General features: G+C 41.0%; 3 protein-coding genes and 2 non-coding genes across 12 annotated transcripts in view; 2 read left to right on the top strand and 3 right to left on the bottom strand.

The window, feature by feature from the left end:
* LOC105830831 (transient receptor potential cation channel subfamily V member 5) overlaps window positions 1-11,392 on the bottom strand; it is a 26,188-nt gene extending 14,796 nt beyond the window's left edge. For both annotated transcript variants that reach the window (XM_036291187.1, XM_012670451.3), the window contains exon 1: window positions 9,311-11,392. The gene's annotated coding sequence lies outside the window, so the exon portion shown is untranslated. The remainder of the gene's footprint in view (window positions 1-9,310) is intronic.
* LOC105830833 (tubulointerstitial nephritis antigen-like) overlaps window positions 1-22,696 on the top strand; it is a 24,404-nt gene extending 1,708 nt beyond the window's left edge. Inside the window, exons 1-8 of one of the 7 annotated variants that reach the window (XM_012670461.3) lie at window positions 6,405-6,665; window positions 19,198-19,499; window positions 19,843-19,906; window positions 19,985-20,183; window positions 20,760-21,055; window positions 21,285-21,484; window positions 21,627-21,781; window positions 22,010-22,696. In XM_012670461.3, the coding sequence (XP_012525915.1) occupies window positions 19,199-19,499; window positions 19,843-19,906; window positions 19,985-20,183; window positions 20,760-21,055; window positions 21,285-21,484; window positions 21,627-21,781; window positions 22,010-22,129 (1,335 nt within the window). In that variant the 5' untranslated portion in view covers window positions 6,405-6,665; window position 19,198 and the 3' untranslated portion in view covers window positions 22,130-22,696. Of the gene's footprint in view, window positions 1-6,404; window positions 6,686-14,558; window positions 14,706-17,632; window positions 18,249-18,613; window positions 19,080-19,197; window positions 19,500-19,842; window positions 19,907-19,984; window positions 20,184-20,759; window positions 21,056-21,284; window positions 21,485-21,626; window positions 21,782-22,009 lie in introns of those variants that run through there. The other 6 variants (XM_012670455.3, XM_012670460.3, XM_028189892.2 and 3 more) reach the window with 6 other exon arrangements.
* Trnat-agu lies at window positions 367-440 on the bottom strand. The gene has a single exon. It is a non-coding gene; the product is annotated as a tRNA-Thr (tRNA).
* Window positions 3,218-3,289, top strand: Trnap-agg. The gene has a single exon. It is a non-coding gene; the product is annotated as a tRNA-Pro (tRNA).
* On the bottom strand, window positions 22,677-26,180 carry LOC105830835. The gene is made up of 4 exons (XM_012670465.3): window positions 25,112-26,180; window positions 24,441-24,622; window positions 23,645-24,013; window positions 22,677-23,407 (listed from the first exon to the last, which is right to left on the bottom strand). The coding sequence occupies exons 1-4, from the start codon at window positions 25,449-25,451 to the stop codon at window positions 23,174-23,176; spliced, it is 1,125 nt and encodes a 374-aa protein (XP_012525919.1). The 5' UTR covers window positions 25,452-26,180; the 3' UTR covers window positions 22,677-23,173.

Here is a 26,180-nt window from a genome sequence, read left to right as displayed (position 1 = left end):
AATAAATAAACTTCAGGGGAAAATCAAAACTATACTATGATTTACTAAACATTTTAATATTTTTCCTTTATTTAAAATTAAAGACGAGGAGACATTCTGAGTAAGAAATATAACAAACAAATTTAATTAAAGTAAAAAAAATTCTGTTTACAGAATTGACAGTCTCTCTATCCCTTAAGAAAAATCTTGAATACGCCCATTCCTTTCATCTTCTTTCCTTTTCTCTCTCACGCGCTGTTTATATGTCCATTTCAAATGCAGAAATTATAACATAGTGCAAAACACACCCACAATTACGCGCACTACGAGATTAGATGCAAGAAATAGAAGAAAAAAAAAAAAATAACTCACGTTCGCTCAACGTGAAGGCCCCGGAGGGATTCGAACCCTCGATCTCCTGTTTACTAGACAGGCGCTTTAACCAACTAAGCCACGGCGCCAGGTTGATAGCGGTTCTGTAATAGCGGTACACAAGAAACTTGCTATCGAGCAGCAACAATTTTCTAATAAGTAAACGATTTTTTGCCCTACGCATAGAAAGAGAGAGAGAGAGAGAGAGAAAAGAAAAAGAATTTTGTTCACTTGAAGATGTAGTCGATGATTTATTGTCGGCGATAATCATCGTCCCGTTTATCGCGTTGTACGAAACGCACGCGCATTTCAAAGGAGCTATAATTCTCTTCGCAAAAACGTACCGTCACGACACATAACGCGAGCGCCTATATATACACTACATCGGCAAAAATTTATGGACACTTAAAAAATTCTCTCCTCCTATACGCGACCCACATTTTCGGGGGAGTCGTTAAGTTACAACTTGCAACACGCCGGCGAAAAGAAGACGAAGCGCTCCAGATCTATTTGTGAGATTGAAATATATTGAACGTGCGAGCGAACGCCGCCGCCCGCAAGCTGCCGCTTGTCGTTCCGAAACGAGGTGTAACATAATCAAAGTGAAATATGGATACGCGCGTTAAACAAACGACTGACCGAGGGGGAAATGAGAATTTGAAGTCCGCCGGAGCGGCGAAAAGAGAAATATACGTACGCGCGCGCACAGTGTGTATACGCGGGAAAAAGGGAGAGAGAAAGTGAGAAAGAGAAAGAAAAAAAAAAATTGCTCGCGCTTCCCGGGATCGAAGGCGAGCTTTTGCTGAATTTCAAGTTCTCGCGTTACGAAACGCGAAACTGACGCCTCGTGGCGCCGCTATTGCGATATCTGGAGCCTTTCAGATCGATCGAACTTCACTTTATTTTGTTTGTAAATTTTTCGATTTTAATACCAAGGCGCTAGTTCGTGACTTCTAGTTACGATATTCCCTACTTTTTATTCCGAGAAGACGTAGAGAGAGTATACATTCCATCGAGGTCGAATCGATCGTTAGCACCTTAGTTTTCCGTACGATGTAATTTGATATCAATTTCTGCGTATATGTTTCTCATTAATCGAACTTGTTAGTTTACGGAGTCGAACAGTTTGGCTTCCGAGAGACTCGTTCGCGTTTCTATACAAAGAATCCTTTTAGAATTGTTGCAGAAAATATGAAAAACTGTGTGAAACTCTTCCGAAAATTTTCTGCAACGATTAATGCTAACCGATTTCAACTTTTCACATTTTATGTGCAACAATTTGCAAAATGTTATTTGAAATTTTGCAACGTATGCACTTACGCGCGCGTACACATACACACATATAACTAATCAATTAATTAACACATTATATAATCTTGGCTAATACACAATGTAAACTCAATAATATAGTAAGTTAATTGTTCAACTGATAAATGTTGCAAACATAAAGTTAAAATTGCTTATTTCAAGAAACACGAGACTATATAAATGATTTACCCGTATTTTTAGTATATTAACATTTATTGTGTTATCAATATTTGGTTTTTATTGCGAAATCTTGACCAATGCATTTTCAATGTAAATCAATATCGTTAGAATTATTGATATGTAATATTGGTAATATTGGTAATACGTTAGCAATTATTCTATAATATATTCAATATTGAAATTATATTGGGAAATCTTGGCCAACGCATTTCCAATGTAAATACAATACCGTGGAATTATTGGTATATAATATCGGCAGTACATTAGCATATAGTCTACATATACTCAATATTGAGATTATATTGGAAAATCTTGGCCAATACTGTTTCAACAAGCCCAATATTAAAAACCAATTGATGTACAATATTAGCAGTATATTTGCATTTATTGCATGATATTGGCGCTACATTGATTGGCTAATGCATTTCCAAGAAAACCAATATCTAGCCAATGTTCCGTCAATTTATTTTGCTACTAGAATATTTCATATTTTCTACGCATTTTTATTGTATATCTTTTCAATAATATTTCTTCATAAAGCACCAAGTGCAAGAGCGGACATTTTACCATTCCAGAGATGCCTCCGAAATATTACAGTCATATTTCGCAACTTTTATGAAACGTTTCACTTGTCAGTTGAAATATTTTTCAGATACTTCTGAAAAATTTCGTGCTGCAGCGGGCGTGGAAAATTTAACTTTTGTTGGAGTTACACGTCAGTTTTGCGACTCCTACATGATGTTTTACCGTGTTGCGCAATTTTTCGCGAACGTTTTAACTTCGCGATTACGCGACGGCGGAAACTAAATTACATCGCAAATCTGGCCGTGTTATTATAAGACTTATAAGTGAATCAAATGGACGTTCTCGGGACGAATTCCGGAATTAGGCTGACAGAAGCGGACAGTGAAAAAAAGCCAATGCGCAATTAACGTTAATGCAATCAGAGACGCGGAACGAGAATCACCGTCAGTATTTCTCGGCGATTCTTCCGATTCGCAAGAGGGAGAGAGAGAGAGAGAGAGAGAGAGAGAGAGAGAGAGAGAGAATTTTATCAGCGCGATCTTATCTGTCGATTTTATCTTGTTACGTAATTAAAGCGAGGGGAGAGGAGGGACAGGAGATCGACATGCATTTCACGTGTCGATCGAAGCGGAAGATAATCGCTGATTATATCAAGACTGATAAGTAACATATGCGACGTCGGCGCATCTTTGCTCCCGACATGCGAAGAGAGAAGAATATCTGATGTAACAGAATGATTCCGTGTGGCCTAATGAGTGACACGTTGAAAATCATACTTCGAGAGTAACAGAATTCAAATGGAGCACAAGGTACACTTTAATATACTCTCTAAAAGAACGACCTCGTATCGAGCGGCTCGTTGGTCTAGGGGTATGATTCTCGCTTAGGGTGCGAGAGGTCCCGGGTTCAAATCCCGGACGAGCCCATTTTTTGCAATTTTTTTTTTCTTTTTTATATTTCTACGTGAATCGTTCGAAATGTCGCGAAAGATATTCGCAATTTTTTTTCTTCGTCTGTTGCAATATTTATTTGATATTAAATATTTCTAAGGCCACATGTTTTCCATCTTACGTGTGATACAGTGAAAGTCCGAATGCCTTTAGCGGACGTTTTACAGCGAGATTCCGCTTAGTTTATTTGAAATTTATGAAACACACAGAGGAAAGAAATATTCTTGTTTTTAAAAATATTTTTACTTTTTGAAATGCTAAATATTGAAATGAGATTATATACACAGAGAGAAAGATTTCTTTAACTTTAATAAACGTTTTGTTCGACTATTCCAAAGCATATATTTCTTTGTTTCTAATAAACTTTATCAAATCTTAAGAAATATGTATAAAATTGATTAAAACTAAAGAAATATATGCTTTGGAATAGTCGAAAACTGTTTATTAAATCTAAAGAAATCTTTCTCTGTGCAGCAAAGAGACATAAAATGTTTATATAAAAAATTTTATACTTTGCTGAATATCTTGCTGAAATTTAAGATAATAAAATTCTTGGAAAAAGATTAAATTACATGTAAGCAAGATTATCACTGAAGAAACTATGTGGTTGCAGCTTATGTATGAAAATGATTTTTAAACAGAATATATGAATTTTAATTCGATACTGTTTTTCCTGTACACGGACTGGAACATCAGATCCGCGAGTCACAGCTCATCACATCGCATAATTCTCCGCGGGGTCATTTCCATGGATTAATCTCCCCTCTCTTACTCAATGTCATCCCGAAACAATGAATAATTAAGGCCGGACAGTCAATCGTTATAAATAGCATCGTGCTTTAATCGGCGACGACGCGCGAATTGCGCGATTGATCATCGTCACCCGGTCGCGATATTAATTAATTTCCAATCGATCGCGGCATCCTCGCCGTACGTTGCATTTTTTAACTCGGCTCCTCTCTCTTTCTCTCTTCGAGCTCTCTCGCGCGTTCGTCATCGCGACACTTTACGAGTCATTCTATAAAAGAAACCGATTTAACGCGATCGATTCGTGCGATCGGCTTACATAGCGCCCGTTTGCCGGCATTCTCGGTGAATTCGTCATCGTCAATTGAGCCGAGTGTATTAAATTCGAACGGCAGATTATATCATAATTCATTCATCGGCGTGACAACCACGCGAATTCGATAAGCATTTCATTATGTCGTTTATGAACGCGAGTCGGAAAGCACTCAAGGCGAGAGAAAGAGAGATATATCTCGTCTCAAATATTTTCAACTTCGAAATTAGATCGCGCGCAACGGGAGCGAGGCGAAAGCGCGAAAACACATTCGACGTTGTTTTCCCTCTTTCTTTTCGCGTGCGAAACTGCTCCTTTGCTTGAAAAAAAAAAGAAGAAGAACGTCTGCTTTATATTTAGAGAGATACGTGTTTGCACGCAAACGTCATTGTTATCAGCGCCGGGTATCAACATTTCAGCTGCGCGAATCTACGCATAATCATAATACGATAACAATACCGCGATCTGCAACCGTTCGCATTTTTGCGGACGCGTATACGCGTGTCTGTCACTTTGTTTTATTAGTGTTCGAACGAGGGTTTGTACGAAAGAGGATATGGACGTAAAAATATCGCGTTATCGGAACGATAGCCTGCGGTAACGCGCGACTGTCTCTGTTTAAAAGTGATCCCTAGACACTCTATAATATTTCAGTATTCCTTTAGATAATTCAATATAGTCTCTAGACTCTAGACGATCAGTAATATTATATAATATTCAAATTGAGCCGTCTAGGGGGACCGTTTGAAGACTTCAGTTACCCAGGATTTTTCTTCCCAGGGAAGATTTTTATTATTTCTGTTAATCATTACATAAAAATAGACATTTTTTGTGTTAATAAACTGCTTTTTCGTACACTTTAGAGCTTAAAATGTTTCTCTTATCAAATAATTATTGTGCGGTACAAATAATTACAGAAAAAAAGCTCTCTCATGGGTCCGTTTCCACGTTTATTTTCGCCAGAAATTCGTGTCGTATTCTTGCGCGATGATATCGCCCTCCCAGGATAGCTCTTTCGTTGACGGACAGCTCTTTCGCGGGAAAACGCGCGCGCGTTAGCACGCTTTCAGCATTCCGGACCGTAAAGTTTATCCTCCCCGAATAATATCGTCCGCGCGTCACGACAATGACGAATCGCGCGTCGGAAGTACGTTCGCTTTCGGGGGAGATCCGGTCGGCCGAGATGAAGCCGATATAGGTTTTCAGCACGCCCGCATTATCCGCCGACCTCAGTCGGACTCGCGCTCCAGGTCGGACGAGATCTTTCTCTCCGATTGGTCCCGGGTGCAATTTCCAGGACGATCTCGTCGTCTCGGGCGCGCGTGTCTATCAATAGAGAGAGACAGACGATAGAGAGAGAAAGAGAGAGATTGACCTCTTCCCTTCTCGGATCAAGTGCGCTCGTCGAGTGAGTACCCAAGTATCCGCGGATCCTTGACACGTTAATTATACCACGCGCTTTCTAAACGCTAGATTAAGCGCCGGGAAGGATGGTAGACGCTATCGTCTTCGTGCACAGAAGTGCCCGATAGAGATACCCGGAGGGTATCGCCTGTCGTTTCTAGAAATAGGCTCGGATAGCTTCCGCGCCCGTAGGGCCCGTGGCGCCTCGCGAGGAGAGGCTTGAGCAATCCGGTCCTCCCGAAAAATTTTACGGGATGCTCTGGACCGCCAGCATCTTCAAAATTTTTTATCGCGTGACGATGCCGTCGTTGCGGTCCAACGCCGGAAAAACATCGCCGCGCGTCCTTCGCCGATCTGCCGCGCGTGCCGATACTCGCGGGCTCGCCTTCCCGCCTTCGGCGGCCGTCATCCGTCCGCGCCTTCGTCATCCCGGGGCGGGCGATGACGGGGAAGGGCGGAAGAAGACGTCGGTGGGTGGTGGACCATGCCGATCGTGGCTCACGGCTTGTCGCGCTCGGTTCGCGCCGCTCGAATCCACGCGTGGCGGTTCGAACCGAATTGTGATACCGAGACTTAGTTTAGCTTGCGTTCACCTCTCGTCTCCGCGGGTCAGTTAGGCTCGCGCTTTCGAGCCGCCAGCACCGGCTGTGTTCTCTTTCTCTCTCTCCCGTGATCTTCCCCGATCGCGAGCCGATCCCACGTCTAAGCCTGCCGAGCCCTTCCCGCGGATTTTCGTCAATTAATATTTTTTAAAAATTTTTCTTTTTTCTTTCTTTTTTTTTTGTTCTTCTTCCCTTCACAATCGCGCAGTCGTTCCCGGTTGCACGAGGCACATGCGAGTCGACAGTCGCCAAAGAAGATAGTCCTCGATTTGGACCAGATTGATTGTGAGTCCCGCCGTTCTCGAGTAAGTGGTGCAGATTGTTGAATGGTGTCGTAACATGCGTACGATTGATTATTTTTACCGATTTCCCAGAGAGTGAGCGCGATCGTGGCAAGTGAGAGATCAAAATTGTGCGCATAGCTGTCATATAAAATTATAAATTATTACGGTATTAAACAAGGTAGGAAAAACAAGAATTTTTACAATTCTCTCGCTCTCTTAACGTGAAAAATTTTATGTCCAGAACCATGATTTGCGAATTTCAATAGCTGAAATTATTGTGACATGTGGTTGATTAATTTCTCTTATCAGACAAGTTGATAATAAATGAGTTTTGAGATATAATGCTAATTGCATTTTTCTCTTACTTTCATTCACGATCATCAGGTTCTTTCTCTTTTGCGACTGATGAATAGAGACCTGAATTTGAATATCTTATCAAATCGCTATCAGACGCTGATGTTATTTACGTCGCAAAAGAAATGAGAGGAATGCGAATACTCGTCTTATTTCTCCATCACCTTTTTTTCAAAAATTCTTACAAAAACAAAAGATTGTTCGTGTAATACATATCGTGTGTTTGATTGTGTCCTAGACGTACTTTTATATCAAAATTATAATAAATTGTAATCTCGATAATTAATTTATATTTTATTCTAAAAATACTGAGAACATAACGTAATTACATATGATTGCAAATTTTTGTCTCGATACATTTGTCCTCTTGTTCACGTCTTTTATTATTAAAAAATAACTTTAGAGAATAAGATACAATTACATATTTAAATTGTGAAATCTTTTTTTAATTTTAGAGTTAGGTAAACATAAAATTTAATTTCTTAAATTTTAACTTACGTCCGCGCCAATGCAAAACTTAAGAGTCTCACATTTGGACAATCGAGCGTTTCGCGGCTTATTCATTTAGTTTGGTAAAAAAAAAAAGATTAATAAGGATCGACCGTTCTCAGAATCGCTTGATCTTAATGATGAAGTCAACGACGAGGAAAAAAAAACGCGGAGTACGAAGATGCGTACAACCGGGAATTATCCGCTGGCGAACTTTGACAAATGTGAACGCGCGAGTTTGATATCCCGATGTCGCGACCTGCACCAGTCACTTAAATAGCGATTTGTCTGTCGTTATCGACCTAATCCGCAAATTGTATCAATGTACAAATCCAGAGAAGATTCGTCATCGATCGGGACCAAGAGGTCCGCAAGTAGAGATCAATTAGATTCTCGTTTTGCTTTAGGGTCGATTTTCGCCGCAATAAGAATCAAGAGTCTTCTCTCCTTTTTTTTTTTTTATAACGGTTCTCACACTCGATGCTCGATTTATCTCTGCGAGCTCGAGAAAAAAAGCTTCATCAAGCCGCATTCTTAGCACCGCCGAGCAATTTATATCACGACTTGTAACTCTATGCAACGAGTATCGCGCGGTGATTAAGGCGAGAGAGTGAGCGCGTACACTTCGCGCGATATAAATACGAATAAAAAAAGTAAAAAAGAAAATAGCAGCGCCCGAAAATCTCGTTTGTCAAAGCACATTGAGAAATTCACGCTGAGAACTATCTCGAAACTCGTACACGTGTATTCTTAAGACCGAGAATCGCAAATTAATAATTTGAATTTGACCGATCAAATAATTTTAGTTTGTTTTACTGTCGTTTGATTGGTTGAATTCTAATTTTCCATCTCGCAATACTCAATCTTCAATACAATTTGACATGAGCTTCAAAGTTCTTCATTCCAAATGACAGACCGCAGCCTTGTCGCTCCGCGCCGATTACTCGTATATATGGTAATATTGCAACTTTCATCGGTGCTGCAGCGTGTTAATAGCTCTGACTTCTGCGTTCGTACGCGATAGTTAGATAGATTAACCAGCTTGCGGAGCTGCAAGTTATATGAGGCGACAAGGCTGCGACGAATGACGATTGCGGCGCGAGGATTTTAGCGCGAAACTTTACGCGCAATTGCACAATTTATCGTAAAAGCTTCAGATTTAGTTTTAAGAATTTTTTGACACAGACAGGAGATTGATTTTTAGTACGGAGAGTTTTCGACGGAGGTTTGATTTTGGCGGGACTACTTATCAGCTAGTTATTTTCCTCGCGATACTTTCGATTGCTTCGGAAACTGCGTTGGCGGCAAATGAAAAATCACGCCCTTGGGGCCCTTCGCGAAATGAATATCTCAGATACGATCTCATATTGTCCCTTATCTCCGGATACTCGGTGGAATGTTACCTTGGTGAATTGGAGCGTATCACGAACATATTTTTAATATTCCCCGTCCCCTCGCACGTGTAATGTGAGCGGACTTATCTCTATCTCGGGCGATAAATACAAAAGTTTTTTTAGAATGTTTTTAAAATGAACATTTTTCTCTATCTGCACTGCGTTTCACCTATTCGAGAGTGTACGTGCGGTGAGTTTCGCAAAACTTTTATAAATATTTTTTTTTCAAACACACACATATACGCAAATAGAATTTGATTTTAAATGTTAAATCCAACAAAAGATAAATCAGTTCGATTTCAACTTGAATAAAATTTAATACAATAATCAGATGAAATCATGTTGTGTGTGTGTTTGATAATGATATCAAATGTCTTTTATATTTTTTCCTTGAAAAGCTCACACTTACCTACAATGGCAGCTAGGTTCGATATTAATTTTCAAGCTGTAAGCTGCCTTCCGTTGATCCTTCTGCCGCTGCAGTCACAGCCGACGCCGGCGAAATTTACGGGCGCAATTAAAACTCTCATGGTGCAGTTGCATCATCAAAACGATACGGCGACTGTAAGAAGTCCCATCTCGACGATTCTGTTCTACTTTGAGCCGAGCGTATTAATAATCTTCCCCGACGCGCGTCGCGACGGAAAGTAAACATCTTTTGATGAACGGACCGCGGCGCGGATAAATCCCGCGCTAATCCCGCGTTAATGAAAAGGCCGTTATCAAACGGGGCGAGATGTGGGTCACACACCGAGAGGTAAAATTCTATTAACATTATCGCGGCGTGTTTATCGGGGACGCCGTCCGTCGTGGCCCCGACGACGTCGAACTGACAACGGAATCTCTCGCCGCGGAAATCGGCATGAAAATGTAGATAGAAATTGATATAAGAAACGTACATTTTATTAACCCGAAAATAGAATAGTCATCTAGTTTTCTCGTGTCAACGATCATCCGTTTAATAATTTATTTGAGATCATTATGCATATTAAAATTTATATATTCAATATTTTTCAAAAAGATAAGGAAAAAATGGAAAAAAAAAGAACGGATCGGCAATTACTGTATGGAGTAAGTACTTTATTTTCTCGCTGCTAAGACGTAAGAAACTTCCCAGGTGACTACTTCCTGGTTAAACGCATTTCGCCAAAAGCGTCTGTTAATCTAGGGGCAGGAATCTGATTATTTCAGAATGGTGTGGCGGGACACGCACGTCAGTTTCATAATCGCCTATGCGTCAACGGTACGACGTAATCCTCACGACGCCGCTCGCATGTAATTCGTAACTCGGAGAGATCGGTATTGCGATAGCAAAATGCGATGCCAGGCGCGCGTCCGCGTTTTGCCGATAATCATCAGCCGTCACGCATTAATATAGTGTTCCGCGACGATAATTGAACAATTATCGCGCGCGCTGTTATTACGATCGCGACAACGCGGGAGCAATCCGTTATACGCATTAGTGAGATCCCACTGATGCGGAAGCTGCGGATCGACCGAAGTACAATGGCGATTTTTGCCAACTATCCGAGGGATTTCCTAAAATGACGTGGGAGTTTCTCGTGGTATAGATTTGCGCTTACGATGAATCGAAGACGGGGGAGCATGCAGACGCAGATTGTCATCGCTATATTTACTTGTTGCGTATGCAGCGCTGGCATTTGATTGTCGATCATTATATTTTAAACCATCACGCGGAAAAATATTCTCGTGCCAAGAGAGGCGATTACTCAATTTTTACTTTTCCTCTTTTAAATATCGGCAGAAAAATTGAGTAATCGCTTTTTTTAGAAGTAGAATTCATAATTTTTGTGTGACTAATTCTGCCCGAGCTATTAATATATGAGTAATAGTCGCAATGATGTTTTTGAAAAATACTCTCGAAGCCGTTGAGGAAACAATTATGCATTTTATTTAATTTTACATTTTCATTTCAAGCGCACGCTTAATGTCGTGAGAAGAGGAAAGTAATTTTAATTTTTCCTATCTTGATGCACGTGTTAACAGTTAATAAAGCCGAGAAGCGTTTTATCTATATAGCCGCGCCATCGTAAACGCGCAGATTGCACTGACACAGGTCGCGAGATCGATATACTTCATTGCCGTAAATTAACCGAACGCGTTTATTGCGACTTACCGTTATCACAGGCGCCGCCATTGAACGGCTGTTAGGAAACCGCTATTAATCGCTTCCAATAAATCAGTTTACTATGTTAGAGAGGCGTTGATAAATGTTTGCGCGGGACGAGATGCGTATGTAGACACATGACGTGAACGCGCTCTCCGGGTTTAATTTCGCGCCTTTTAAACTTGCGTCCCAGTAAACGTTGAAATTTCAACACGTTGATGTTAACGAAACTCCGCACTAGGATTCGGAGATTTAATTAAATTTGGCATCGTCTCCCGACCTCGAAAATCTTCGGGACGAGCGAGGAAATCTCCGACGATCAATTTTCACACCGAAATCAACAGGATGACGCGTACACATCGCGTAAGTTACAAGCTATTCTAGAATGAATGCTTTTCCCGAGGTATGTAAACGCAAACAACCTATAACACCGCGGAATTTGGGGCAACGGCGCGCATCCATTCTGTCCTTCTGCCTGTGATATGACGTACACGTTATTTTTAGTATTAACAATTTGTAGGGCGGCGAATAACCGCGGCGCGCCGCGCGGTAAACACACTTTAAAAAAAGCGGGAGTTGAAATTTATTTTACAACGCTGAAAAGAGAGGCGGAGCAAAAGAAAATCCGACGGGCCGCTCATTCGTAAAGCCTAAAACGTGTGAAAAAGAAAACAGGGCTCGTGCCTAATAATAAACTGGATTAACGCGGCATGATTTTTGCCGACAGCTTTAATTCACTGAAAGTACCTAAGCGCGGGGAATTACATATAAAAAAAAAAAATAATAAACTTCACGGAATAAAATAATATTCAAAGAAATCACGTTCTTTGAAAATTGATGTCGTAATGCCGCGATTGCTCGTAGAATTCGAACAGGGAGTTCGAAACTGATAGTGAGAATTAGTCATACTTTAAAAGTAGTTGAACAGTTATGTTTCGAAGACATATAAATATACATTCTCTTTCCAATTCACAATTTTGTACTATTAATATTTTTTTAAGGGAGACTCGAAGATATTATTATGCTATTGTACTTGGGATTTTTGGTTTCTTTCATTGAGGAGCGCATAAACCTGGCATCTTTTCTGAAAAGGTAATTTTGGTTAGTCACGAAGTCAAGATCGCTCGATTAAAAAAAAAAGAAAAAAATCAGCATTGCGCAAGACGCAACGTGGGGTGTGAAATATCCGTGTGACAGTCGCCGAGCGCGGGATTCACGCGTGTCACATGCGCGGCGTTTAGCGTCGTATCCTCGTTCAACGCACGGCGGCACAGGTAGCGTGAATCGGCTGGCATGCGTCTCGACGTTGACGCAAGAGGTCGAGCTTTCCGCGAGCGACCGCGGCGCGGTTTGGATTCTCTCTATTTGAGAGCGATGACCATTTGCGTGGGTTGAAAGCTCTCATGCATGCAGATACGCGGCTCCTTTAACGAAGCGTCGCTACGCCGCGAGCCAATTATAGCTAAGCCTGTTCCGCCGGCAATAATTCGTCGATCTATAAATCTCTATTGCTTTTTGTACGTTGCGCGCGTCGCGATGCACGTCCGAAGGAAAAAGGAAAGGTCCGATAGAAAGAGAGCAATTTTTTTTTTCTCTAGAGAGGAAGAGATCGGGGATGCGAGAGAATCCCCCGATGATCGCGATCGATCCGACGAGCCAACCCGGACAGTCATTATTTGCTTTGAGTTTTACTCTACGCTCGAGAGCGGGCACGTTGAAAAGATGCGCGTCCCACGCGCAACATCTCACTGCCACGAGAAGAGAAGAAAGAAGAGCAAATAAAAGGCGAATCGCGGGAGGATCTTTCAATTTCCGACACGTTCTTCCCCGCGTTCACGCTTTTCGTACGGGGGCCCATAAAAATAAGCAGTGGCAGAATATAAAACAGAGGCTCTATATCGTCGGTCTGTTTATTTTTCCAATATCCGGTGGAGCGGAATGCCCGAACGCATTCAGAAATACCTACACTAAGGAAACCCGGATCCGTGCTCGATCTCTTCAGTCGCGGAATGATTGCGCGATTCTGTCGAAATATATTCCTATTATTTTGCAAACCTGCAAAAATGCATCCACGTGCGCGCAAGCCTCGTCCGTCTGTCGATTAAAAAAGATTCTCGACGCTACGTCCAGAAATAAAACGGAAAAGAAGATTGACAGTTAACTCTCTCGAATTTTTACGAAAGTTGGAAAGCACCGAAGAACGCGTGCAACTCTCCCTCGCGAAGGAGGATGCGCGAAAGCTTACGCATTGCGGATTACGCGTTGACGCGAGTATCGTGTTATGTCATTGCCGTTTAGCGACGCGCTGCTTGACAGTCAGCCTGCTGCCAGGGATTACAGAATCCCGCTCCGCCTTATGAATGTATGCAAACGTCGTCGCCGGTTTGTTTAGCATAGGCGAATGTTCGCTTCGCGATAGAAATTTCGAAACTCGGCTTTCTCGGCGAGATTTAGTTCTGCGTTACGCACTGTTAAATTTATAGTCAAATTATAATAGAATTATACTCGATTTGAATGATTTTTAATTATTCCTGTAGGTCGTCATTGTTTCCGCTTATTTCGTTAATTTAACTGAAGCAACGGAGTTAAACAAGTTAACTCGAGAAATGTTAAATTTGAGAGAGAAAGCGAAATTCTAATTTAGTTTATTATTTGCTAAATACACACATTAATGTGGACCGTTTACTTTGCTAAAAGCAATTTGATCGCAGAAACATGTTAATTGAATAAAACTTTTTTAAAACTACGGTTTATATATGCTATAATAAAATAACAAATTTTAGTATACATGGCGGTTAGAAATAACAAAATGTTATTTAAGTTAAAGAAGTGTTTATTTGATTCTTTAATGTTTAGCAGAGTGTAGCCGATTCTTCTGAATTTTATTTCGCGAAAATTCTACGTGAAAATCAGTTTTCAAGAAATAGATAAACAAAAGTACATGAGAATTATGAGATAAATGTGCATTCAGAAACTTTGTACCGAGAGAATCCGAAAGGGAGCCGGATACTAACACTGGTTTCTCATTGAAATCTGCGTATGTGTCTGACGAACGGTCGACCCTTCTTCCCGGAGAAGGGGAGAACTTGCAGGTTAAGAGTATAACAATTCGAAGGACAATCGGCCGGTTGACGTGCGATCTATAAGTGTACTAACACGTAACCGAGCGGTGTATCACATCCGCGGGTGAATCACCGATTCGATGATGGGCGGATGCACGCGGCGAAAGGAAAAAAAAAAAAGAAATCGCGAAAAAACCGCGTGACTCGCGGAAGAGTGACATCCCTCGACTGCTTTCTGATGGCGCGAGGAAATATTATTCGCTCGATGAAAGACACGATTAATTCATTTCTGCCCGGCGTGGCGCGAAACGCGCGCGCGAGCGAGTTGACGCGATGCCCGTGGAATTTAATCTATAATTATGATGTAAAGACCACGCTCTGGCCGCGGCTAATCGGATACGCGCGTTGCATTTAATCAGGGATGCTGCGTCACTCGCAACGCGCCACGCGCGGCCAGAAGCCGCGCTGATCTCACTCGTCATCGATCGAGGAGCGTTGTTACGTCGTCGTGAGCGATTCGAGCGAGTGGTGAATGAAAATTTCCGCGATTTTTCACGACACGTATTTAATGCAGAGAGATAATCCTTTTTAGTTGTCTGCCACTATACAATCAGGTAATTTTGTCGCCATTTGACATTATTTTTTATCAGGTTTTCTTTATTAGTATTTTAATATTTATATATCAGTATTTATCTTTACGTTAATATTAATTTTTAACTGTCGTATTTACTTTTATTATTTTTTAAAACTCATAAAATTTTTCCCGTAAAAGAAATAACTTATAGCAAACAAATTTTAAAGATGATATTCTTTTTGGGTATGTTTCAAGCAACTTCTAGACATTTTCTAGAAATATTATTTTGAATATTTATATTAAATATATATATAACTTTAATAAGATATGTTTGAGATATCTATAAGATCTCGATGATTTTTGGTAAAATAATCTACGGTAGGTGAAAACCTACCGTACGAGGAACCTCTCTTCTTTAAATTCAATCGACTTAAATTCGAAAACTCGGTCACGATAATAAAGGTTGCATAGCTTTCCGTCGACGGTATTCATCGAGCAATCTCGGATCTGACGTCACGCAAAACGCGATTAATCGATACGCGACAGCTGTATTAGCGGTACAGTTCCTCCATTTTTGACGTAAAAGCACTCGTGGCGACCGAACTGTCAATGATGTCTTTTCATTGATGAATCTTTTCATGCTTTCCTATCGCAATGTCCCCGAGAGTACATTAATTTTGTAATTAAAATTCAAATCTTTTCGCGTTTTTACTGCCATTATGATGGATCAGTTAGACAAAGCAATCTTTTCGTCAAAGAAAATTATTTTTTATTAGAAATTAATAGATAAATTAATAACTCGGAAAGATTTCAACGTAGAAAATGAGTAATTGCGAAAACGATATTTTTGGAAAAAAAGCTTCGTATTTGCGTTTGTACAAACAATACAATTCGAACCGCATTGTGCGCAGTTCGGACACGAAGGAAGAGGTTTCGTGAGTAATTAACGTCAGTAACGAACGTCGGATCGTTGTAGGTGGGCAGGATCAAATCGCGACTGTAGCATGAACTCGCTGTTAATGAGACTAAACGGGTCAAGAGCGCTTTGTTATGTTAATGGATGATAATAGCGCTGATAAACGGCCGATTATATCATGCGTTACGCGAATCGTTACTACGCTCCACGGCTCGATTTCGGAGCTCGCCAGATGATAGTCGGACGGCAACAAAATTGGCCTGTGCCGCGAAGAAAGAATTACGATCGGCGATGCTTAAGCACGGTGGTCCACAGTAAATCAAATAAATGGTAGCTTTACGAAGTATGAAATTGATAAATAAAATCGTTCTTTTTTTCTAGGTTCTACACTGACAAAAAAAAATAAGTAAATTTCCTGATCAAGAAGTATATGCGACAATTTTTGATATAAAATTCCTCTTTCCATTAATAAAAATCACCAAGTGAATTAAAAATCAAGATTGTTTTATTATTAATATGATTTATTTCGAAGACAATCGACATAAAGATGGGAGAGAGAGATAATTTTCTTCTTACAAATTATAAGTTGACCCGGCCCCTGGTAAAGGGGTTTCATGGGATGCCGGAGGAGAGAAGGAGGCAGCTAAAAATATATAATCTGTGATCTTCCCTACGGCGAAGGGGGCCTTAAATTGACTCTATTTTCAAGGCTGTCTTTAAAGTGGGCTCATTGATTAGGAGGCCCTAGAACAGCCGTGTGTCTTAACCTTGGTAACCTTAGAAATACCCCTGGAGTCGCGCCAGTCCAAACTGGCCGGTTAAACGAACTGTCTGTCTCCGTCTCTATCCGTCAACTTCACTTACGGTAATTAACATTAAGATCCCATCGGTCTTATTTCGGTTGCTCGGACAAGTCCGTATTATTGTAACTATAGCCTGACAGTTCTGGCTATAAGTCCGTTGAAGCCCCGCGCGAAGTATAGCCCGTGGTCAACGCGCGTGATGGACCCTCCGACTGCAGCGTACATAAAACGAAAATAGCGGAGAACTTTCGGCGTGCTATTTCAAGTGCATCGAAATTAAACCGCGCTGTCGCGGCGCATGCCAGCGCACGCGAGGCGTGATCGACGTTAGTTACCTAATAACTCGACTCGCGGCCCGTTATCGCGGAACACATCAAACCCGCGAAATGATGTAACTTTGGACCGCGTCCAGAGAACCGCGTGAGAGCGATCGGACAGATGAGCCGCGCGCGAAGGCCGCTCGTACACGTTTCACTTTATGTCTTATTATCGATCAATCCGCTGAGAACGTTCGCAAACACTTCGGCCGTTCCTCCTCCTCCATCTCCTGGAGGCCGCAGCTGACCGACTTCTGTTATTTATCGTGCACGACACATCGCACGAATTTGCGTATCAATGAGCATCGGCGTCGATAACGATACAGAGAAACAGCGCGCGATTCTAAATTATTCTTTTTATGCGTGCTCCCCAGACGGGCAGAAGTAATGCAGACTCCGCGTGCAGACTTCGCGTGGAACAAGGATCACGAAATGCAAATCCAACTCACCGAGATTCCGCGCGCAGATATCGACGATCTATAAATTCGCCAAATGAACCCCTGTCGAGCCTTCGCTTCTAGTTCATCCATTGTTCTCTTCTAGCTTTTTTTCTAAGGGTTCTGGGTGATACATCTCGGGCCGCTCGCTTAATTTAGATCCCGTAGTTTTCAATTAACATTCCTCCGTCTGTGTCGCCCGAGCACATCCTTATATTGTGACCTTCGTTAGGGTGCGACGCTGATGTCACGGATCAACTGTCGCGTCCGTGGAGACGCACCGTTGCCCCCGTTGTTTTTTTTTTATTTCAGCTCGCGGGCACTTAGGGAATTTTACGATCGTTTGCTCTCGCCTTTTACGATAATTAATATTTGCTTGTTCTTTCCTTCTTGCCGGGACGATTGGGCGGGATGTCGTCGCGGGCTCTCCGATCATTGTTTCTTTTTCTTTTTTTTTATTTGCATTTGTCGTTCCGGTGAATTGTGTCGTTTACTGCGTCGACGAAGACGCGTGAAAGCGACTTGAGGACACAGCGTCTCCGGACAAAAGACGGGTCAAACGGACGCGACCTACTTACTTACGCATTCTCGCGCGGGGACGGATTACAATATTTGCATTAATTGCCTGTCCCTCGTAATAAACGGCGCTCGTGGAGACCGCGATCGGGGACGCACACTCGAGATAGGATTCTTCGTTTATGGTACGCGCGCATATGCAGAAGCGACCGCAAATGCAGTTCTCGGAAGCATGCAGAACGTGGAGCAACATCGTTGAATAAAATAATTCACGCGCTTCATGTGTTACACGAGCGTCACATGAGTTTTCAATAAATTTCACGATTAATAAGTTCCTTTTTCGATTCTAAGAAAAACTCAGCAATTAAAGTTTGTTCGCTAACGCGGGAATACCGTGTCCACTTCTTTTTACGTAAAACAATCATTCTTGAAGAATTATACGCATATCTATGTGTATATTTAGATCCTAGGGAAGAGTGCGAGTCCGTATTTAGGTAATTAAGCACCATCGTGCTGGAAAATCGTTATCGTTACGCAAGCACGTGCGCCTGTTCAAACTCAGGAAGCTGAAATCACGATCCTCGTTCCAGTCTGGTAAATTTCATTAATATTATAATGCAGCCGATTCAGGTGATACTCGATCATTTCAGAGTTACGTGATCCGTGATAGACGATGCATGGACCGCTCGTGCGGCAACAGATGTTAAGCTCGCGGCGAGAAACCGGTTGAATTGCCGTCGTCGAGCTAATCTAATCGCAAATCTAAAGCATAAATTATCAAGTTTCTCGATACATGTGTTATCGATCCGAGATTAATCCAATAATTAAATTTGAAATATTATTAAGTTATCTTTAACTATTTTAATTACCTTTAATCTGATTAAATAATTGTTAACAATTAGCATCGTTAGCATTAATAAAAAACATTGATAAGTATCAAGGAATTAAACATCGTAAAATTCTGATGAAGAAAAACAAAGATACCAGAATCTCATAAATCTCCAAATTGTTGACATGAAGCGCTGAATAAACTTCCGCAATCTTATAATTTCTCGCGCGTTGTAGAGCGAAAGAACTAGAAGCTCAGGAGAGAATGAGAGATCGAATGTGTTTTGTTCGGTAAAATGTTACGCGTGGAGGGACGTTGCACAAGCCTAGAGAGACTCATCATTCCCTCTAGAATGCCTTATGACGAATCGTACGGCATTTAAGCGGCCAACACCTTGAAGTCGTTCCAAAGCAGACGGGATGACGCGTCTCGTCGTCGGCCCCAACATTGCAAACTCCTGGCAGCGTTATTGTTGTCAACTGCCAGTTGTTACCGAACCCTACATACCGCGTGTGCATACACCTGGTTACGCGGATACATCGGTGTCGCTCGAACACTACGCGAGATTAGCGAAAGCAGTGAATTAGGTAAAAGAGGTAACGTGGTGAAACTAAAGCGTGACACGTGGGAATAAAAATGCGGGGAAAAAAATTGTGAAGAGATTTTCCCGTAGAATTCGGTATTCGTTAATTAGGTAAAACGATTTTCTTTCAGGATGTGGATCGCACACTGCCAAAATTTAGTGTTCATCGCCTTTGTGTTCTTACCCTCCGTCGTGAGAAGCATCCCGGATTACTCTGGACTGCCACCGGGACCGTACTGTGCCTCGAGGTATCCCGGGGGCGGTTGCTGCCCGGGACGGCAGGATGGATGCAGCGCGCCGATTCTCAAAACGCTATGCTACTGCGACGATTTTTGCGACCGAAGCCGCGAAGAGGACTGCTGTCCGGATTACTGGTCCCACTGCAGAGGGATGCCGAACGTCACGTCACCCCCCGTTCTAGAGGAGTATAGGAGTGCGTATATTTGAATCATTAAAATAATTTGGACACATAATAATACGTAACATGTTTGTAATTAATTAAAAAAGAGACATATAATTCATAACATATTTGTATAACGTATTATAATTTAGGTGATGTATTTGTATAATTAAATTTATCTGGCGTATAGAAATAAATAAATTTGAAATCAGTTTGAGTAATCAAAATTATTCACGAAGAATTGTAATGAAGATACATTATAATCGTTTACGAATAATTTTTTTTTATTAATGTAAGATGAATTAAATAATTAACAAACGTTTGTATTTCAATTATTGATACGGTAAAATGTTCTCTATGACTCGTGCTGTTTTAGGATGCTTCTTCCAAGGAAAAATGTACGATCACGGGCAAACATTAAAAGTTAATTGTAATACATGGTAATAATCTCTTTTTTTTCCACGTAACCGAGGGCGGGAAAAAGTACACCGATTCTGTAAATTTAATTTACATCGTAGCAAGTGCTCCTCGCTTGGCAAGCGCGCCGAGGTGCTCTGCGAGGAAAATCGATGTCTGATCGAGCCGGAAGTGATGGAGGAGGTCAACCTGCAGGGATCCACTCTGGGATGGCAAGCGGGCAATTACTCCGATTTCTGGGGAAGAACACTTCGAGACGGCGTGGAGCTTCGCTTGGGCACCCTCAATCCCTCACAATCTGTAAGTTATCAAGATCGTGGGGCTTAAATAAATAAAGAGTCTTGCATAAGTTATCATAGAGATACTCGCGATAATACATCTATCCGGCAGTGAATCTATGTTGCACCTGGTTCATAGCGAAATACATTATTGAAAGGCGGCATAAATTATTCAAGGAAACAAATTTAAGCATTTCTGTAGGAACGCAAAGTTTTTATATAGCAAAGTTGCACGAAACTCTCTCATTTATGGACATCTCGATGTATTCAAAGTAAGGCAAAGCCTTGTTCTTAACACGTGACTGTGTATAGGCGCGAGACTGGCACGTAAGATTAGGTCAATTGCTCCGCTTACGCGACCAAAGTTAAAGTTCCACAGCTGAAGTAACCTTTTGCCGCTTTGCTGCGGAGCTTTTATGAATAAGACATTGATCGACGTTGCCATGGCCCTTTGAAATGCCTGAAATTAGTGCCCGAGGACGCGAATCTCTTTTCCCCGATCGTAAATGAGATCCGTCAACGTACAGCTATGTAAAAATGGAACATATGATCAAAGAGGTTTCAGAACTGTTTTGTTCAGGCTACTCTTTCTGCATAGGTGTACAAAATGAACCCGGTGCGACGCATTTACGACCCGGACGCGTTGCCACGAGAGTTTGACTCGAGGACACGCTGGCCGCGCGACATATCCAACGTTCACGATCAAGGATGGTGCGGAGCATCCTGGGCCGTGTCCACGGCCGATGTCGCGTCCGACAGATATTCGATCATGAGCAAAGGTGCTGAGGCCCCGGAACTGAGCGCTCAGCATCTGCTCTCTTGCAACAACAGGGGACAACAGGGTTGCAGAGGCGGTTATCTCGACCGCGCCTGGCTCTTCATGAGAAAATTCGGGTACTGTTCTGCAATCCGAGATTCCCCTTCTCTCAAAAGACGTTAAATAATATTCTTAATCACAGAAAGGACGATTTTGCTGAAGTCTAAAGATTTAGTTATTATTATCTTATTTGATGTGTCATATCTAAAAGTATGCTTTAGTGTCGTATGCTGAATTCTATAATGCGCGACAGTGAATTTTTATTCCGCGCGTGATTTTAATATCATTAATTTTTTTGTCATGTAGACTAGTGGACAAGGAGTGCTATCCTTGGACCGGTAAGAACGATCAGTGTAAACTACGTAAGAGAAGCAACCTAAAGGCCGCCGGTTGCCGAAACCAACCAAACCCGCTGAGAACAGAATTGTACAAGGTCGGGCCGGCCTACCGTTTGGGCAACGAGACTGATATTATGCAGGAGATTCTGACCTCTGGACCCGTGCAAGGTAGCCCTAGATAATTTGTCAGACGATTGCGTTACTCAAAATTCTAAAATATAGACATTTAAATAGTTATGTGTGCGAAAGGAAGCGTAATAACATTAAGAGAATTGGAACATGTCACAAAGTAATGTCCGTTTTTTCGCAGCTACGATGAGAGTTTATCAGGACTTTTTCATTTACAAGAGCGGGATATACAGGCACTCTCGAAGCGCGGAATTACACGATTCCGGTTATCACTCGGTGAGAATAATCGGTTGGGGCGAGGAGAGGTCTTATCGCGGTTCACCGCTCAAATATTGGGTAAGTTTACGCCCTATCGCACAGTCACATACAGTTACACGATAACGTTTGTAACGTTTCTAAAAGAGAAAAGAGAAAGCTCAACAAAATTAACAACGACACAAGCTATGATTGTTTATGCGTGATCGTCAAATAGTAAAAATAAATCATAAAAATATCCCAACTTTTGGACCTGTTGCAAGTTTTGATCTGAAGATATAAATAACTTAAATCTAATTTCTTCCTCAGCTGGTCGCGAACTCCTGGGGATACAACTGGGGAGAGAACGGTCTCTTCAAGATCCAAAAGGGAACGAACGAGTGCGAGATCGAGTCGTACGTGTTGGCGGTATGGGCCAAGACGGTGTAAAAGAAAACGAAAGAAAATGAAGGAAAATACCAAAGTACTAGAATATCTGATTGTCATAACCACTGTTGGTGCATTTATTGAATCTCCGTCGTCGGTCCGTCGTCGTGCGCAACGATACGATTGCCTCGAGGACGATGAACGATACATCGATGTTCGAAAGTATGTGATCCAGTGCCTTATTATTACACGTAGGATCGGGAAAGGAAGAAGGGTGGCAAGGAGGAAGAAACGGGAGGGGGAAGAAAGCTGTTTATAAATATTTAATATAAGTATGTGGATATTAGTCGAAAAGAAAGTTATTTCGTCATTATTTTTTCATTATTCGTAGACAATAATCATTTATCGTTTATTCGTTTTACATAAAAACGCACGTATTGATGATCGATATGTTGCGTAAAAGTCATGTCTCTCTCTCTCTCTCTCTCTTTCTCTTTCTCTCTCTCTCTCTCTCTCTCTTTCTCTCTCGCTCTCTTTCTCTCATGTAACATCATCCCTGTGTCGCGGTGACTTCGACGTGTAAGAAGTACTAAGTGCCAAGCGCTTGAAATAAATTTTATAAGTACGTAATAACCTTTATTTCAGCCTCCATTAAACCATACAATATTCCTACTCGCAGAGATAAATGCCTTACGAGGATTAATCAAAGTTTTCCTCTTTGAAGCAGTTTGTTCTATCTAAAATTAGACACATGTACCTCTTTGTGTTCTACCTAAAATTAGATGTATACGTTCGCTATATGTGAGGGATACTCATAAAGCTCCCAAAAGGTAAATGGCAGTGTGACAGTGTATTGGAATGTGATATCATTGATTATGGGATCTCTTAATAGATCGTCGAGATTTTTTGTACATATGTCAAAGGTGCAAGATAAATATTATAATTCTTCATAATTCTTTCATATTGAGATCTTTTTCGGCAATTGACTAAAATAGATTTATATCAAACACATACGGCATATGGTACACGATATTAGGCACTCAAAAGACGATTGTGCACGTTGCATCACTATAATCAGAAGGAACTCTCTTGCGGTTGACTTCGCCGTTAGACTACGACGCTCCGCCTGTTGCTCTTGCAATGGGGACTGTACACCTCTAATTTGTCCCGGGGTGTGTTCATCGCGGAGTAATCGATGGGGAACGGTATAGTATTATCACGAATCATACAGGAGTCTGTCATGCCCAGGAAGTGCTCCCCCGGACCGAACGGGCCGCGGCCGAACAGGAAATTGGCGAATACTAACTGATACTGCACCCAGCCAAGTGGATGATCTCCGTTCTAAAACAAATGTTTTGTTATTAACAAAGTTTGGATAAATTTCATATAAAGAAGTAATTAATAAACAATTTAAAAAAATCTCTTTTATCTAAAGCAACTTGAACTCATCTTTATTTCTGTATTTAAATTCTCGCAATCAAGAGTTAAAAAAAATATATCTAATTGGCACAAAATGTAGCTGTATTAAATTATGATTTTAATCGCTCACTAATTATTATTAAAAAAAAATTAACTAACTGAAGTCATAGAGTTGTATGCAATGTCCAGGCATTTCTTTATCCTTTCGGGGTCAAGGCCGACCACGGATCCGTAAAAAGCCGCGAGTTCCTTCTTGGTGATCATCCCATTTCCGCATCTGTTTATGGCGAGGAAAAACACTCTAGGCATAACTTTAATCCAGAACGGTAAATCGTTGTAACTAGCACCGTCCGGCGGTGCGACAATCTGTGCCCACCAGGACAACCACTCCTCAAGATCGATCTTTTTATCCGGCTCGGCGGGTGCCTTCTTATCCTGAAGGATCAGTCCGGCAAGTCCATTCTCAATCTCCAGAAGCCTCAGATACTCTGGACCGTTCCATGACCAGTCCGCAAATCTTCTCAAACGCTTTTTGAGTTGAAAAGAAAGAAAATTATCTGTTTATGTAAATATTGTGTCAACGTTTTTCAATTTTATTAATTGTACAGGCAGTTATAAGTTAAAAACAATAAAACTTTTGGTACATACACATCAGTTCTAATATAAAAATTATTTAAATTAACAAATTAAATCAATAACATTCTTCTCCTATGTACGTCAATAATAATTAAAGATAAATTTTGTTACTTAAAACTGTCAATTTGGGATAACTTTTAGTTTCTTTTATATATGTAACAATTAAATAAAACAATGTTCTAATGTTTCTGATTGAATTTGAACTTGAGTCTTGGTATAGAAAGAAAACAATTCTGTGTACAATCGCGAAGTTGAGTTTTTTCATTAAGTTTCAGAAATATTGCTAAAAAGAAAACAAATCTTTGACAGCGATCTTTACCTCGGAAAGCATTGAAAAATCCTTCCTGTTGATATAGCCGTCTCTGTCGTGATCAAGGAGGTACATAAAAAAGTGAGAGAATTTATCACGTTGAATGAGAGCTAAGGCCGCCGAGCCTCCGCTTTTACTGGGTTCAATGGCGGACAAGCTGTCGTCACTCGGGAAACGGCTCACCCAGGTCGCTATAAATCACGATAATTAATTTTAATCTGGACCATCAGTATCCTTATTATGAGAATAACAGAAAATATAAATGTTTAACAGTCAGAATATATTATTGATAAACAGAGGAATTAATCAAGCGGAAAATGAGAATTTAATTATTTAAATACTAATAAAACAAATCACTATTGCTAAATAAATTAAAGGCTTATTAAATTACGTATAATTTCGGCGAATACAGCTTTTCATATTACGTCAAAGAAAACACTTCAGCGTTTGTTATTACTGTTAACTTATTTTTTACGGGTAATAGAATGTTTATAGAAGAGCAAGTAAAAACAAGTTTATTTGTTATATTCTCTTTCTGTAAATTCTAGATTTAACTTTATCTAGATATAAACTTGAACTTTTGGAAGTAAATTCAATAAAAAATATTTCTTAAAAAAATAATACAATTCTGTGGGATTGAACAGAAAGTTCATTGGTGAGATTGCTCATACTATACTCACTCCAGACATGCACGCTCCAGCTGGGCTGTTCCAGGTGTTCGGGGACGACGACGGGCGCGACGGCGAGCTCGTCGATGTTGCTGCTGGTCGTTCTCCATCTCTTCAAAAGATCCTTGGTCCGGTCCTTGGTACGGTCGCACGCCTGCCGCCAGTTGGTTATGAATTTACGCGGCACCTTGAGCGCGTTGCTGTCGTCCAGGCTGATCTCCTGCTCCTGGCTGCCGAGCGAGCTGCGCTGACTCTTGTCCTGCTGTTCGACGCTGCCTCCACCGCCGCTCGACGTACCGTCGTTATCCGGATAATACATCGGGTCTTTTATGCTGCCTGAGCGGCTCTCCATGATGAACTACTTAGCCGGCGTCAAGTCTAGCTGACATAAGCTACGTATACTTCAAAGGGGGGACCTCTTTCTCTCTCTCTCCTGAAAATAATCAATTCCACGGCCGGGAGGTCACCGGGTCGCTCGATATCGTGACCGCGCCGTTTCGTCGCCGTAGAGTCTTCCGCGGGGGTGTGCAACCAGGTGCGCGACGGCAGTCGTGCAGACGCGTAGATTTTTCTCAATCGTCAACGTCTCACGCGCGATCTTTCTCTCTCTCTTTCCATTTTCTGTTTCTTTTGACATAAATATATCGATCGAATGTATGTCCCACTTTATTTAGAATTTACAGAAAAGATAAAATTGATCTCTTGCTAGAAAGAGTTAGATGTACCATTATATAGAGATGCAGAGAATGTACAAGATGCTTATTGAGTCATTTTGTTCTAAAAAAATTAAATTAAATGAACAATCGAATAAAATAGTATTTTGATTTCAAAGATATTCTGATGATTGTATTATGTGAAATGTGCGTATATAAAATTAGTCTTCTACAGATAGCTAATATTAAGTGTATAATGACTTAATAATTTATACTAGTTATAGGCATCCTTCATGTCATCTAAAAATACAACAGCGATTTTATTACGAGGAAAGATATAACGCAATGTTACGAAAAATATTAATTATAGAAGTACTTTCCCTTTTGTTATTTATTCCAAGTATATAAATAAATAATGAAAAAAAAGT

Source organism: Monomorium pharaonis, chromosome 8 (assembly GCF_013373865.1).
Source record: "Monomorium pharaonis isolate MP-MQ-018 chromosome 8, ASM1337386v2, whole genome shotgun sequence".
Lineage (NCBI taxonomy): Eukaryota > Metazoa > Arthropoda > Insecta > Hymenoptera > Formicidae > Monomorium > Monomorium pharaonis.
Note: the sequence above shows the minus strand (reverse complement) of the source record. Positions and strands in the feature narration are given on the sequence as shown.